Raw genomic sequence first — 14,890 nt, 5'->3', positions numbered from 1 at the left:
CAAGTAATAAATGAAGAAAGGATGTTGGAATTAGAATTATTAGGTTTCTGTGATTCTTAATGAATGAATTGGAGGATCAAGAGCACCTAATGGAGTATACTTGCAAAAAACAGAAATCTAACTGGAATCAGATAGAATATTTACATTTATCCCACGATTTGTAGAAAATACAGTGGACAGAAGAACATTTTAAATGAAATTACGGTAATATCCTCAGTAAAATTCAGACTGTGGGAACTCTACAGAAAAACAATCTGATTTCTTTAACAAAAAAATTTAATAAAGGAGGAGATGAAATCTATAAATTAAAAAAGACAAGAGATATAACCAATTGCAGTGTTTGGACCTTATTTTAATCTAACTAACATACACAGTTAAAAAAATAAAGCTGTAAGGCAATAAGGAAAATAGAAACACTCTTCAGTGTAATTATTCAATAATGATTTAAAGGAACTTCTGCTAATGTTTTTTTTTAGGTAGGATTATAGTATTGTGGTTATGTTTTTGTAAAACTAATTTTTACTTTTTTAGAGATACATACTAAAATATTAATAGATTAATTCATATAATTTTGGGGATATAATTCAAAATAATGGGGTAAGTGGGTGTGTCCTAAGAGTTGATAATCATTGCAGCTGGTGGTGGGCACATGGGCTTCATTATATTACTTTCCCTACTTCTGTAAGTGTTGGAAATTTTCTTTAAGAAAAAGTTTTTAAAAAATCACACATGGCCCATACAAAATCTTCAAAACTTAAAAAGAGTCTGGCCTTACTGTGCCAGAATCCTCAATCTCCATATGCTATTTTGATCTCCAAATGTCAGTCTTGTTTATTTCTCAGTGTTGTTTATTTCTCAATATTGCCAAATTTAGGAGGTCAATAGATAATTCTCTTCCCCCGCTCCTCCCCTTTTGGACTGGGATCAACTGAGAGATGGGTGCTGAACAAGACAATTGAGATAAAATATCAGCTTTTTTTTTTTTTTTTTTTTTTTTTGTCCAGACTGGAATGCAATGGCACAGTCTTGGCTCACCACAACCCCTGCCTCCCAGGTTCAGGCGATTCTCTTACCTCAGCCTCCTGAGTAGCTGGGATTACAGGCATGCACCACCACGCCCTGCTAATTTTGTATTTTTAGTAGAGACAGGGTTTCTCCATGTTGGTCAGGCTGGTCTCGAACTCCCGACCTCAGTTGATCTGCCCGCCTCGGCCTGCCAAAATGCTGGGATTACAGGCGTGAGCCACCATGCCTGGCCCTCAGCTTCGTTGTTGATAAACACTATATTAGATAATGTAATAACTACAGAGGACTTCCCTGTCCTTCATCCCAGAAATAAAGCATAGGCATGACTAACTGATAGCAGATCTGTGCTCCTAGAAGACTTACTGTAGAATCAGTGAATTACAAGTATTGAACTCATAGCATAAATAAAATGTCAACTACTTTTTAAAAGTATGTCCCATGTGCTGGGCGCTATGCTGAGGAAGCAAATTCATGTAAGTCACTGGTGCTATACCTGCTATTCATACCTACACAGCCTGACTTCAGGTATGCATACTGCATTTCACAGCCAGATGACTTACAAAGTCTCTTCTAACTTCCGGGACTACAGCTCTTGTTAGAGGGGATGTTTATCCTCTACTTTTGTTGATGCTTCCCACTCGTGTATATAGGTTACTTTTAATGGTATTATTGGGATGGGAAGGCTGGACTTGAGTTACCCAACTGTTTTGGGCTATAATCTGGCCCTTATATGGATCTAAGAGGCTTTGTTTTGCCTTAATAATTTCCAGAGGTCTACACAAATGTGTCAGGAACTCATAGGACATGAACACGATTGTTACATAGTAACTCTTTAGTCAAAAAGAGGGTCTCCTTGATGCTTTCATCCTCCATAGGTGTGACATTTGCATCTAGGAATGGACATATTATTGTATAAATTAACGAAGGTAACCAATGTATTAGGGGGCTTTGTTATGTGTTTATACTAAAGTCTGTTTTTTCCTAAAAATCTTACCATAATTGATTTCATATCCTTACTTAAATGGATAGTGACTGTATACCAAGAACTATAGACGGTAATCTGTGTTGTCCAATATGGTAAACATTAGCCATATGTGGCTATTTAAATTTAAACTCGAATTAACTACAATTAAATGAAATTAAAAATTCAGTTGCACTAATCACATTTCAAAAGCTTGGTAGCTGCAGGTGTCTAGTGGCTATAGGGAACGATAATGAACAGCACAAATATGTAGCACATTTCCATCATCACAGCAAGCTTTGTTGGATAATACTGCATCAAATTATCAAGCTTTGCCTTGCATAAGAAAAATATTTTTTCTTTTCAGTTGAGTTCTTTTCCATGTTACATTTTTATCACATTCAGTTTTCAGAAAAAATATGGAGTAAAATCTGAAATTACACATTTTTTTTTCACTGTGCTACTTGCAGCCTATTGAAGAGAAAGGAGAATTCAGTGTTCCAAGTTGTTATGGGAATATTAAAAATGATAACGGTGGTTCTAGTCTTACTTTTGAGCATCCTTTGGATGATGTAAATGTGGTTGATTTGAAATGGATCCAAGACTTTGTATTAAAATCTCTGGAAGTTTTATATCAAGTGGAAAAATGGGAAACACTAGTATCGCTTGCCATTCAGTTCAATACAGTTTCACAGTAAGTACTGCTCTAAGGGCAATCAAAAGTAACAGACTTCATTGAAAAAAAAAGTCTTTTAACTAATGTTTTCTTTTTAACGTGTTCTTTACCCCTGTCTAGTGAGAGGTATACAGAACAAGTGACACCACTCCTGGTGTATGCACAGCGCCAGCTTCTGCTGAGAATACACAAGTTCAAGGGCCCAGATATTACCCAGCAACCTTGTGCAAGGTATGAGGCTGAATATGGAGAGAAGGTAAGTTTAAGTTAGTTCTATTATTCGTGCTGTTGTGATTTCTAATTAGTCCACATAGAAAGTACGAGGATTTAGAAATCAGAGAAATCTTATTATTTCTGCTTTAGTATTTCCACTTACTGGCATTTATCATTCAAATCAACAAACATTATTGAGAGCCTGCAATCAAGGCAAACAGGAACTAAGTCCCTTTCCACAGTAAGTTCATATCAGGCCAAGACTAACTTAGCCATAAAGCACAATGGGGATGGTGTCTAGAGCCCATGATACTTTTTTTATGTTTTTGTTTTTGTTTTTTTTTTAGAGTGAGTCTTGCTCTGTCACCCAGGCTGGAGTGTAGTGGCATAATCTCAGCTCACTGCAACCTCCACCTCTTCCTTAGTGTGTTAATTCAGTCTGTGGCTCTAAGTACATCTCTATGATGATGACTTTTAAAATTACATCTCCACTGTAGATGTAGATCTCCACTTTTTCCTAAATTTTGTGTCGATATATCTAACTGCCTGTATCAGCTGGGTTCAATCAGAGGAGCAAAACTTCTAAAGATAGGTCTATTTTATCTCTGGAGGGGAAGAAATAAATTCAGTGTCTCCCACTATGCCCTCACAACATGATTCTGACACCAGATGTGTGGGGATTTCTCCCCACCACTAAGCAGGAAATCAGTTCTGCAGTGGACACCTGCTTGGTGTCTTTCTTGTTTTGAAACTAAGTTTTACTCTTGTTGCCCAGGCTGGAGTGCAATGGGCACAGTCTTGGCTCACTGCAACCTCCGCCTCCCGGGTTTCTGGGTGTCTTTCAATTCAGTTTCTACACAGTCTACCTGGAGATAGCATCAGATCCCAGAGGTTGGGGGTTCTGCCCCCATTTCCAATATTGATCTCAACACCACCTGGGTTCAAGTGATTCTCCTGCCTCAACCTTCTGAGTAGCCTGCCATCATGCCTGGCTAATTTTTATATTTTTAATAGAGATGGGGTTTCACCATGTTGGCCAGGCTGGTCTCGAACTGCTGACCTCAAGTGATCCTCCCACCTCAGCCTCCCAAAGTGCTGGGATTACAGGCGTGAGCTCCTGTAATCTAGAGTCCACAATGCTTTCAGGGGCCCACTAAATGTATTAATTTCTTTTAAAATAAGAAGAAAAAAATAACTTTCAGGGCAAAGAAAATGTTTGAATTTCTACTTTCATATTCTTGTATTTATATCAACACAATTATAAAATATCATTTTTAATATTTTTCAATGGAGAAACAGACTCATGAAGGCAAAAGTACCCAGGGCCCTTGAAAGTCATGGTGTATCTTGAATCTGGCAGAGAAAAGAGATAAAAACATTCTTCCATTGACTAATTTAACAAAGTACGTTGACTACCCAGTCAGACCCATTGCACATGGTTGTGCTGTGTGTGACCTGCCCAAGGGCCCCTGGCATATGTGGGGCCTGAAATCCAGCCCCTCCTTGCCACACCAGCCTATGTGCTTGAGGTGTTGCATCCAGCCAGCAAGGGCTCCATTTTCTTCTTCTCACAAAGGTTCCTTGTGGCCCAGTGGTAGCCTTGCCTCCTGCATATTCTATGTGGTGAGAATACAGTTCTGAGTTCCTGCTTCATAAAGTTTAATTTCAGAGGGTTGGAAATAGGGCCAGAAAATCAACATGTAAACAGATGAGTAGAAAGACTTACAATCATTATAAGGTCTCTGAAGAAAATCAGTCAATGGACTGGAGATGAACTGGGTGAGAGGTGCTAACTTTAGTAAGGATGATCTAGAAGACCTCTTGGAGATGATGGCATTTGATGAGAGGGGCCAGCTGCACAATGATCTAGGGAAAGAACATTGTAGCCCAAGAGAAGAAGAATGGCCCATGCCCTGGAGTGGGACAGAAAGAAGGCCTGTAGCTAACAAGGGGCATGGGAGAAAGAAGAGGCTGCTCCTTCCAAGGATTTTTTGTTACTACTTCCTCTTCTCCCCAATGTCCCAATGTGAGTGTGCCCCAAGACTGTGTTCTTGGACTCCTTGTCTTCTCCATCCACATACTCTCCCATAGTGAGTTAATTCAGTCTGTGTGTCTAAGTACCATCTCTATGATGATGAATTTTGAAATTACATCTGCACTCTAGACCTTTCTCCTGAATTTTGTGTTGATATATCTAACTGCCTATATCAGCCAAAGTTCAACCTGAAGAGCAAAACTAGTAAGACAGGTCTATCTTATCTATGAAGGGGAAAAAATAAACTCAGTGTCTCCCACTATGTTCTTACAACATGATGCTGACACCAGATGTGTGGGGATTTCTCCCCACCACTAAGCAAGAAATCAGTTCTGCAGTAGACACTGGCTGGGTGTCTTTCAATTCAATTTCTATACAATCTACCTGGAGATAGCATCAGGTCCCAGAGGTTGGGAGCTCTGTTCTGACTTCCAATGTTGATCTCAAGCCCCAGGTTGTGACCTGTGCTTCTGACTGACAGGCGACAAATTAGGGTTCCTATGACCCACTCCTTGGGTTCGATTAATTTGCTAGAGTGACTCACAGAACTCAGAGAAACACTTGCTTACATTCACCAGTTTATTGTAAAGAAAATTACAAAAGATACAGATGGAGAGATGCATAGGGTGAGGCAGAGGGGAAGGGGCACAGACCTTTCACGGATCCACCACCTTCCAGGAACCTCCACGTGTTCAACTATCCAGAAGCTCCCTAAACCCAGTCCTTTCGTTTCTTTTTAATGGAGTTTCATTATGAAAGCGTTGATTAAATCATTGGCCATTGACGATCAACTTAACCTTCCACCCTTCTCTTCTTTGCAGAGGTTGGGAAATAGGGCTGAAAGTTCTTATCCTGCCGTGGTCTTTCTGGTGAGCAGCCCCTATCCTGAAGCTACCTAGGGGCTGCCAACCATCAATCAACTTATTAGCATACAAAAAGATAACACTTTGGAGATTCCAAGGATTTTAGGAGTTGTATGTTAAGAAACAGGGACAAGACCAAATATATACTTTACAGTATCACATCTGTCTAGCTAGCTAGCTGGCTATCCATCAAAGGATTTACTACAAGAATTTGGCTCATATGATTGTGGAGGCCAGCTAAGCAAGCTTCAAATCCATTGGGCAGGCAATCAGGATCATGAGCAGGGAGGAAACCCAGATGGACAGAGGCTGTTACTTATAGGCAGTCAGTGAGGGAAGATCCAGCCAGGAGAGGACAGTTGTAGAAGCAGCTGCTGCTGGTGTTTGAAGTCCTGGAGACTGTGGGCATGTCAGACTCATCTGCTTAGGTCAGGTCCACTGAGAGTAATCTCTCTTGTTTAAAGTCAATTTAATTAGTATCTGCAAAATCCCTTCACAGTAGCATCTAGTTTGATTGAATAACTGGGGTGAAGTGTGTGTATGCCAGAAAGTGGATGCTTCCCTCTCTTTCCTCCTCATAGTTTATCTGAAACCAAGTTGATCCATGAAACTTGGCCAATCAACATCATTTCTTAGATGAGAAATACACTTCTTAAATTTAGCACATCTCAAACAAGCCTGTTCTGCTAAGTCTTCTTCAAGGACAAGCCTCCTGTCCTGACTGCCAGCCACCTTGGAGACATACCTGCCTCCTCTCTTGCACTCACACCACCTTCCAACTGGTAACCAAGAGCTCTACCCTCAAAATGCAATCCAAATTGGAGAACTGCTCACTACCTCCAACACTGACTCTTTAATATACTATAGAATGTACCTCACTATTTGTTTATTATCCAAGCCCTTGTTGTATTTGCTTGGGTTAATGCAGTGACTTCCTAATCACTCTGCACCCCACTTTCAGTCTAGAATATATTCTTTTTGTTGTTGTCATTTTGAGATGGAGTCTCAGTCTGTCCCCAGGCTGGAGTGTAGTAGAGCGATCTTGCCTTGCTGCAACCTCTGCCTCCCAGGTTGAAGTGATTTTCATGCCTCTGCTTCCTGAGTACCTGGGATTGCAGGTGGGAGCCACCACACCTGACTGATTTTTGTGTTTTTAGTAGAGATGGGGTTTCACCATGTTGACCAGGTTGGTCTTGAACTCCTGACCTCAGGTGATCCACCTGCCTTGGCCTCCCAGAGTGCTGGGATTACAGGTGTGAACCACCACACCCAGCCTATAATCTATTCTTAATGCAGCAGATACAATGACCTTTTAAACCCCAAGTCAGGTCCTGTCACACCTCTATTTAAAACCCTGTGGTGGCTTCCCACCCTATTTAGAGTAAAGTGAACATCTTTTTCATGACCTTAATATAGTGTATCCTATATAACATATCCCCCTGATCTCTTCAGTAACTCCTATTACTCCCCAGCAGGTTTTTTACCACACTGTTGCATAAGGTGTTCTTGCCTCAGGGTCTTTGCATTTGCTGTTGCCCCTGCTTGGAGTGCTGCTCCCCAAACATCCACATTGAATCCCTCACCTTTTCCCAATCTTTGCTAAATTTTACATTCTCTGTGAGGCCTTTCCGCACTACTCTATTTACAACTATGTACCTTTTTGCTCTATGTCTCTCTAGATCATTTGTAATTCTTTAATATACTATATAATGTACCACACTGTTTGTTTATTATCTCTCTTCTCCCACTAAGATGTTTCACAAGAGTAAGAGTTTTTGTTTATTTTGTTCTCTGCTACATCATCCCTTCTTCTTGTCCCAGTGTTTGGCACATAATAGGTGTTCAGTAAAGATCCGTTTAATGAAGCTGGAGAAATAGAAAAGATTAGATCAAGTAGGGCCTTATGAGGTTGTGGGAAGGAATTTGTATTTTATTAGGCTGCATTTATGTCTCATTATAAAAGTACTACCCACAAAGGACAATAAAGAAGAAGCATCTATATCAGCCTGGGGTTCCAGGAGGGCTGTATTTTGAGCGATAGGTTAGTTCAAGGGATGGGAGTGAAGAAATGGCGAGAAGAGGGTCTTGGGCCCTTTAAAATATTTTTTTTCTCTTTAAAACTTTTCTGTTTTCTGATATTTTATTATCTTAGGACTCATATATCTGTTAGAAAATAAATTATCAAAATACTACAAAGGAAGTTAGTTCTGAAAAACTTCACCAGGGAAATTAAAATTGCATTAATTATAAGTAGGGTGGAAAAATCTGCCATTTGGAAAGCAGATTATATTTTAACTTATATAATGGAAGATATATTTAGACCAGCGAATTTATAGTATATTAGAAAATCATATTCTAATTGCTCTACATAATTTGCCTAACGTTCTTCCAGCTGTGCTGTACAAAAGAAATATGAAAAATTATGGAGCTGCTTTTTTTCATGAAAGTTCTCATGATTAGATGCTATTCTGCCAGCTTTTACTTGTAGCATTGTTATATATCTCTTTATCCTGATAAATAAAAAATGAGAGAAACATTTCAAGTAAGCAAAATTTTTAACTATAAATACCTGACTAATATTTGTTTTCATCTTTCTTTTTAAAGATAACCTGCCGAAATTTCATTGGGAAGCAGCTTAAGATAAATTCTTCAACCATTGAAGAAACAGGCAACTGCACAGATTTACTAAAAATGCTTATCTCTTCAGGTCAGAACCAATCTTAGCTTGAAGGTTTATTTTCTCTAAATCAAGGTTTGCCATTGTGTTCTACATGTCAAACCTTCCATAATTAGTATGTTTGTAAAAATTTCTTTTGCAGGTTTGGTTGACTGAAAATAATGCATTTGATTTTTGCCATCTTATGTTGCTATAAGTGTTACTTAAGGGGGATTAAAACATTTTGTTTATTTTTATTTTAAACTTTTGAGTTCAAGGGTCCATGTGCAGGTGAAAGTTTACATAGGTAAACTTGTGTCATGGGGGCTTTTTGTACAGATTATTTCATCACCTAGCTGTTAAGCCTAGGACCCATTAGTGATTTTTCCTGATCTTCTCCATCTTCTTCACCCTCTGATAGGCCCTCTATGTGTCCATGTATTCTTATTATTTAGCTCCTACTTATAAGTGAGGACATGTGGTATTTGGTTTTCTGTTCCTGCATTCATTTCCTAAGGATAATGGCCTCCAGCTCCATCCATGTTCCTGCAAAGGACATTATCTCATTCTTTTTTATGGCTGCATAGTAGTCCATGGTGTATATGTCCCACATTTTCTTTATCCAGTCTATCATTGATGGGCATTTAGGTTCATTCCACTTCTTTGCTAATTGCTCTACATAACTCGTCTAATGTTCTTCCAGCTGTGCTCTACAAAGAACATATGTGTGCATGTGTCTTTATAATAGAACAATTTATATTCCTTTGGAGATATGTGTATATATATATCCCGTAATGGGATTGCTAGGTCTAATGGTATTTCTGTCTTTAGGTCTTTGAGGAGTTGCATCACTATTTTCCACAATGGTTGAACTAATTTACACTCCCACTAATAGTGTGTAAGTGTTCCTTTTTCTCCACAACCTTGCCAGCATCTTTTTTTTTTTTTTTTTTTTTTTTACTTTTTACTAGCAAACATTTTGACTGATGTGAGATGGTATCTCATTATTGTTTTGATTTGCATTTCTCCAATGATCAGTGATACTGAGCTTTTTTTCATATGATTGTTGGCCACATGTATGTTCTTTTTTGAGAAGTGTCTGTTCATGTCTTTTGCCCACTTTTTAATGGGGTTGTTTTTTTCTTGTAAATTTGCTTAAGTTCCTTATAGATTCTGGATATCAGACCTTTGTTGGATGCATAGTTTGAAAAAATTGTCTCCCATCATAGGGAGATATGTCTGGTTACAATGTTGGTAGTTTCTTTTGCTGTGCAAAAGCTGTTTAGTTTAATTAGATCCCATTTGTCAATTTTTGCTTTTGTTGCAATTGCTTTTGACATCTTCGTTGCGAAATTTTTGCCTGTGCCTATGTCCTGAATGGTATTGCCTAGGTTGTCTTCCAGGGTTTCTATAGTTTTGGATTTTGCAATTAAGTCTTTAATCCATCTTGAGTTAGTTTATGTATATAGTGTAAGGAAGGGGTTTAGTTTCAATCTTCTATGTATGGCTAGCCAGTTATCCCAGCACCATTTATTGAATAGGGAATTTTTCCCTATTGCTTGTTTTGTCAAGTTTGTTGAAGATTACATAGTTGTAGATGTGCAGTCTTATTTATCAGCTCTCTATTCTGTTCCACTGGTCTACATGTCTGTTTTTGTACCAGCACCATGCTGTTTTGGTTACTGTAGCCCTGTAGCATAGTTTGAAGTTGCGTAGTGTGTTGCCTCCAGCTTTGTTCTTTTTGCTTAGGATTGTCTTGGCTATTCGGGCTCTTTTTTGGTTCCATATGAATTCTAAAGTAGGTTTTTCTTGTTCTGTGAAGAATCTCAATGGTAGTTTAATGGGAATAGCAGTGAATCTATAAATCACTTTGGGCAATATGACTGTTTTAATGATATTGATTCTTCCTATCCATGAGCATGGAATGTTTTCCCATTTGTTTGTGTCGTCTCTGATTTCTTTGAGCAGTGGTTTGTAGTTCTTATAGAGATCTTTCACTTCCATAGTTAGCTGTATTCCTAAACATTTTATTCCTTTTGTAAAATGCATTTTTAAAACGTTCAATCTGTATGTTAGATAAGACAAATAAAATGAAAAGGGAAATTGATGGGAAAAAAGAAAGATGGAAAAAGGTTGTTTTACACATTTTTTTTCTCCTTTTTATCTTACTTATGAATGCTTTTGCTATTTGGCCTTTTGCTATTTTCTTTATTCTGTTTTGACTCCCATAACTTCCATTTCCATAATCAATATAGATTATTCTATTGGTTTAACTATGGTTAAGTTGTAGATCTTTTAACTAGAGCGCAGGAGAAGATTTGGGAATGTCATGACTTCTTTGCATTTAACTGATAAGTCCTGGATTAGTCAGTTCTCATGCAGCTAATGAAGACATACCTGAGACTGGATAATTTATAAACAAAAAGAAGTTTAATGAACTCACAGTTCCAGATGACTGGGAAGGCCACACAATCACAGGAGAAGGCAAAGGAGGAACAAAAGCACATCTTACATGGTGGCAAGCTGGAGAGCATGTTCAGGGGAACTGCCTTTTATAAACGCATCAGATCTTGTGATACTTATTCACTATCATTAGAATAGCATGGGAAAACCCACCCCCATGATTCAATTACCTCCCACTGGGTCCCTCCCACGACATGTGGGGATTATGGAAGCTACAATTCAAGATGAGATTTGGGTGGGGACACAGCCAAACCATATCATTCTGCCCCGACCCCTCCCAAATCTCATATCCTCACATTTCAAAACCAATCATGCCTTCCCGACAGTCCCCCAAAGTCTTAACTCATTTCGGCATTAACTCAAAAGTCCACAGCCCAAAGCCTCATCTGAGACAAGACAAGTCCCTTCAGCCTTTGAGCCTGTAAAATCAAAAGCAAGTTAGTTACTTCCTAGATACAGTGGGGTACAGGCATTGGATAAATACACCCATTCCAAATGGGAGAAATTGGCCAAAACAAGTAAATCCAAAATCCAATAAGGCAGTCATTAAACCTTAAAGTTCCAAAATGATTACCCTTAACTCCATGTCTTACATCCAGGTCATGCTGATACAAGAGGTGGGCTCCTACAACCTTGTGGGTTTGCAGAGTATGGCCCCCCTCCCAGTTGCTTTCACAGGCTGGCATTGAGTGTCTGTGCCTTTTCTGGGTGCACAGTGCAAACTGTCACTGGATCTATCATTTTGAGGTCTGGAGGATGGTGGCCCTCTTCTCATAGCTCCACCAGGCAGTGCCCCAGTGGAGACTCTGTGTGGGGGCTCCAACCCCACATTTCCCTTCTGACTGCCCTGACAGAGTTTCTCCATGAGGGCCCCACCCCTGCTGCAAACTTCTGCCTGGACATTCAGCTGTTTCCATATATCCTCTGAAATCTAGGTGGAGGTCCCAAATCTCAGTTCTTGACTTCTGTGCACCTGAAGACTCAACACCATGTGGAAACTTCCAAAGCTTGGGGCTTGCACCTTCTGAAACCATGGCCTGAGCTGTACCTTCACCCCTTTTAGCTATGGCTGGAGCAGCTGGGATGCAGGGCACCAAGTCCCTAGGCTGCACACAGCACTGGGGCCCTTGACCTGGCTCAGGAAATCATTTTTCACTCATAGGCCTTTGGGTCTGTGATGGTAGTGGCTGCTGCGAATGTTTCTGACATGATGCGGAGACATTTTCCCCATTGTCTTGGTGATTAACATTTGGCTCCTTGTTACTTATGCAAATTTCTGCAGCCTGCTTGAATTTCTTTTCAGCAAACGGGTTTTTCTTTTTTACTACATTGTGAGGCTATACATTTTCCCAACTTTTATGCTCTGTCACCTCTTGAACAGTTTGCTCCTTAGAAATTTATTCTGCCAGGTACCGTAAATCATCTCTCAAGTTCAAAGTTCCACAGATCTCTAGGGCAGGGGCAAAATGCTGCCAGTCTCTTTGCATAGCAAGGTTGACTTTTACTCCAGTTTCCAACAAGTTCCTCATCTCCATCTGAGACCACCTCAGCCTGGACTTTGTTGTCCATATCACTATCAGCATTTTAGTCAAAGCCATTCAACAAGTCTCTAGGAAGTTCCAAACTTTCCCACATTTTCCTGTCTTCTTCTGAGCTCTCCAACTGTTCCAACCTCTGCCTGTTACCCAGTTCCATAGTTGATTTCACATTTTCAGGTATCTAGCAACACCCCACTACCTGGTACCAATTTACTGTATTAGGCCGTTCTCATGCTGCTAATAAAGACATACCTGAGACTGGGTAATTTATAAAGAAAAAGAGATTTAGTGGACTCACAGTTCCACATGGCTGGGGAGGCCTCACAATCATGGTGGAAGGAGAAGGAGGAGCGAAGGCACATCTTATGTTATGTACCTCCATCTTTTCAATGAGGCTTACCCTGAGCATTCAGTTTTTATTTATTTATTTATTTATTTATTTATTTATTTATTTATTTAATTAATTTATTTTTTGAGACGAAGTCTTACTCTGTCGCCCAGGCTGGAGCATAGTAGTGCTATCCCAGCTCACTGCAACCTCCATCTCCTGGGTTCAAGCAGTTCTCCTGCCTCATCCTCCTGAGCAACTGAGATAACACTCAGCTTTAACACAATGGAAAGTCTGTTTCCTGTACATGCTACTATGTTCAGTGAGGTTGAATCCTGGGCTGCTCATCATGATGGAATCTCTGTCTTGGTGCAAGCTTCTGTGGGTTGTTTCTGAGTCAGAAAACTTAATTTTAATGTTACCTTCTAGGAGTATATACAGAGAGGCATATGGTGAACCCCTGTAGATGCCAGCACACCTGGCTAATTTTTATATTTTAGTAGAGATGGAGTTTCACCATGTTGGCCAGGCTGGTCTGAAACTCCTGACCTCAAGTAATCCACCCGCCTTGGCCTCCCAAAGTCTGGGATTACAGGCATGAGCCACTGCACCCAGCCTGAGCATTCAGTTTAAAACTGCACCCTGCCTGCTTCTTCCCAATTCCCTTTACTCTGCCATATGTTTTCTTTTTTTCTGAAGCACTTCTCACCATCTATTATATGGTATAATTTAGTGTTTTTTTTGTATTTATTGATAACTAATCTGTTCCTCCTGATAAAATGTAAGCTTTATGAGGACAGGGGTTATTGTTTTGTTTACAGATATAACCCAGATGTCTTCATCAGTGTCTGATATATAGTAGGAACTTAGTATCTCTTTGCTGAATGAATGACTTTGTGACCTTAGCAATGGTGGGGAGGGAGTATTTTGAATGGCGTGTGCAGCAGTGGTGAGCTGTACCTATAGAAAATCATTGAATAGAGGCCAGGTGCGATGGCTCACGCCTGTAATCCTAGCACTTTGGCAGGCCAAGGCGGGTGGATCACTTGAGGTCAGAAGTTTGAGACCAGCCTGACCAACATGGTGAAACCCCGTCTCTACTAAAAATACAAAACTTAGCTGGGCATGGTGGTGGGTGCCTATAATCCCAGCTACTCGGGAGGCTGAGGAAGGAGAATCAGTTGAACCCAGGAGGCACAGGTTGCAGTGAACTGAGATCGTGCCATTGCACTCCAGCCTGTGTGATAAGAGTGAAACTGTGTCTCAAAAAAAAAAAGAAAAAAACCAAAAAACAAAAAAACGAGAGAGAGAAAGAATGAACGAATGAAAGAAAGAGAAAGACAAAGGAAGGAAGGAGGGAAAAGAGAAGAGAGGAGAAAAGAGAAAAGAAAAGAAAAGAAATTGCATAGAGAATCGCTTTTCAGGAAACTTAGCACCAGCAGGAACTGGCAGGAAATGTAGAGCTGGGGGCAGGGAGGGGGCTGGGGTGTGGTGGGGGTGGTGACTCAGGAGGGCTTTGTTTTGTTTGTATGTCTTTTTAATAGAAGAAAAAAAGCATATTTAAATATTAACTAGAAAAAGCCAGTAAAGAGGGAGAGCTTATATATAGGAGAGAAAAGTATTCGATAAAGCAAGGACCTTAAGGAGACAAAAGGCAGAGAGAGAGTGGGATACAGGGGGATTATGCTTAGACAGGAGGGTGAGACATCTTTTCTGCTAGGCCAGAAAGAAAGGAGAGAATAAACCCAATCAGGGAAGTGCGTAGGTGGTAAAGGTAGAAATGGAAAGTATTCTTATTGGGTACTGGAGATTTTCTTAATGAAGCAAGGGGCTGCGAGCATAACCAATGTTGATCAGGTTGGAGATTTCAGAAGGAATGAAACAGTGGGCTGGCTGGTAAGGGCATCAGAGAAAGGAAGGGAGAAGGGATGTAGAGTAATTTAGAGGGTCCAATTGAGTGAGGTTGGTGACCATGAATTTGTAAGTGTTACTGCCAGTGATAAATCAGATTTCCCCTCATAGTCAGAAACAATGGGAATGTTATGCCCAGACCGTTTATTCCCCGAAGAAGACCACCAGAGTCCAGAGTCAAAGCTAAGCAGCAAGGATCTTTATTACAGGTTCGAACCTG

General features: G+C 40.0%; 1 protein-coding gene across 1 annotated transcript in view; it reads left to right on the top strand.

Moving 5' to 3' along the window:
- LOC105546992 (cilia- and flagella-associated protein 54-like) overlaps window positions 1–8,481 on the top strand; it is a gene marked incomplete at its 3' end in the record, with an annotated part of 116,459 nt that extends 107,978 nt beyond the window's left edge. The window contains exons 24-26 of the mRNA XM_011990340.1: window positions 2,458–2,681; window positions 2,784–2,919; window positions 8,379–8,481. Of these exons, the coding sequence (XP_011845730.1) occupies window positions 2,458–2,681; window positions 2,784–2,919; window positions 8,379–8,481 (463 nt within the window). The remainder of the gene's footprint in view (window positions 1–2,457; window positions 2,682–2,783; window positions 2,920–8,378) is intronic.
- Between the last annotated feature and the right edge of the window lie 6,409 nt (window positions 8,482–14,890).

This window comes from Mandrillus leucophaeus, unplaced genomic scaffold (genome assembly GCF_000951045.1).
Source record: "Mandrillus leucophaeus isolate KB7577 unplaced genomic scaffold, Mleu.le_1.0 Scaffold377, whole genome shotgun sequence".
Classification (NCBI taxonomy): domain Eukaryota; kingdom Metazoa; phylum Chordata; class Mammalia; order Primates; family Cercopithecidae; genus Mandrillus; species Mandrillus leucophaeus.
Note: the sequence above shows the minus strand (reverse complement) of the source record. Positions and strands in the feature narration are given on the sequence as shown.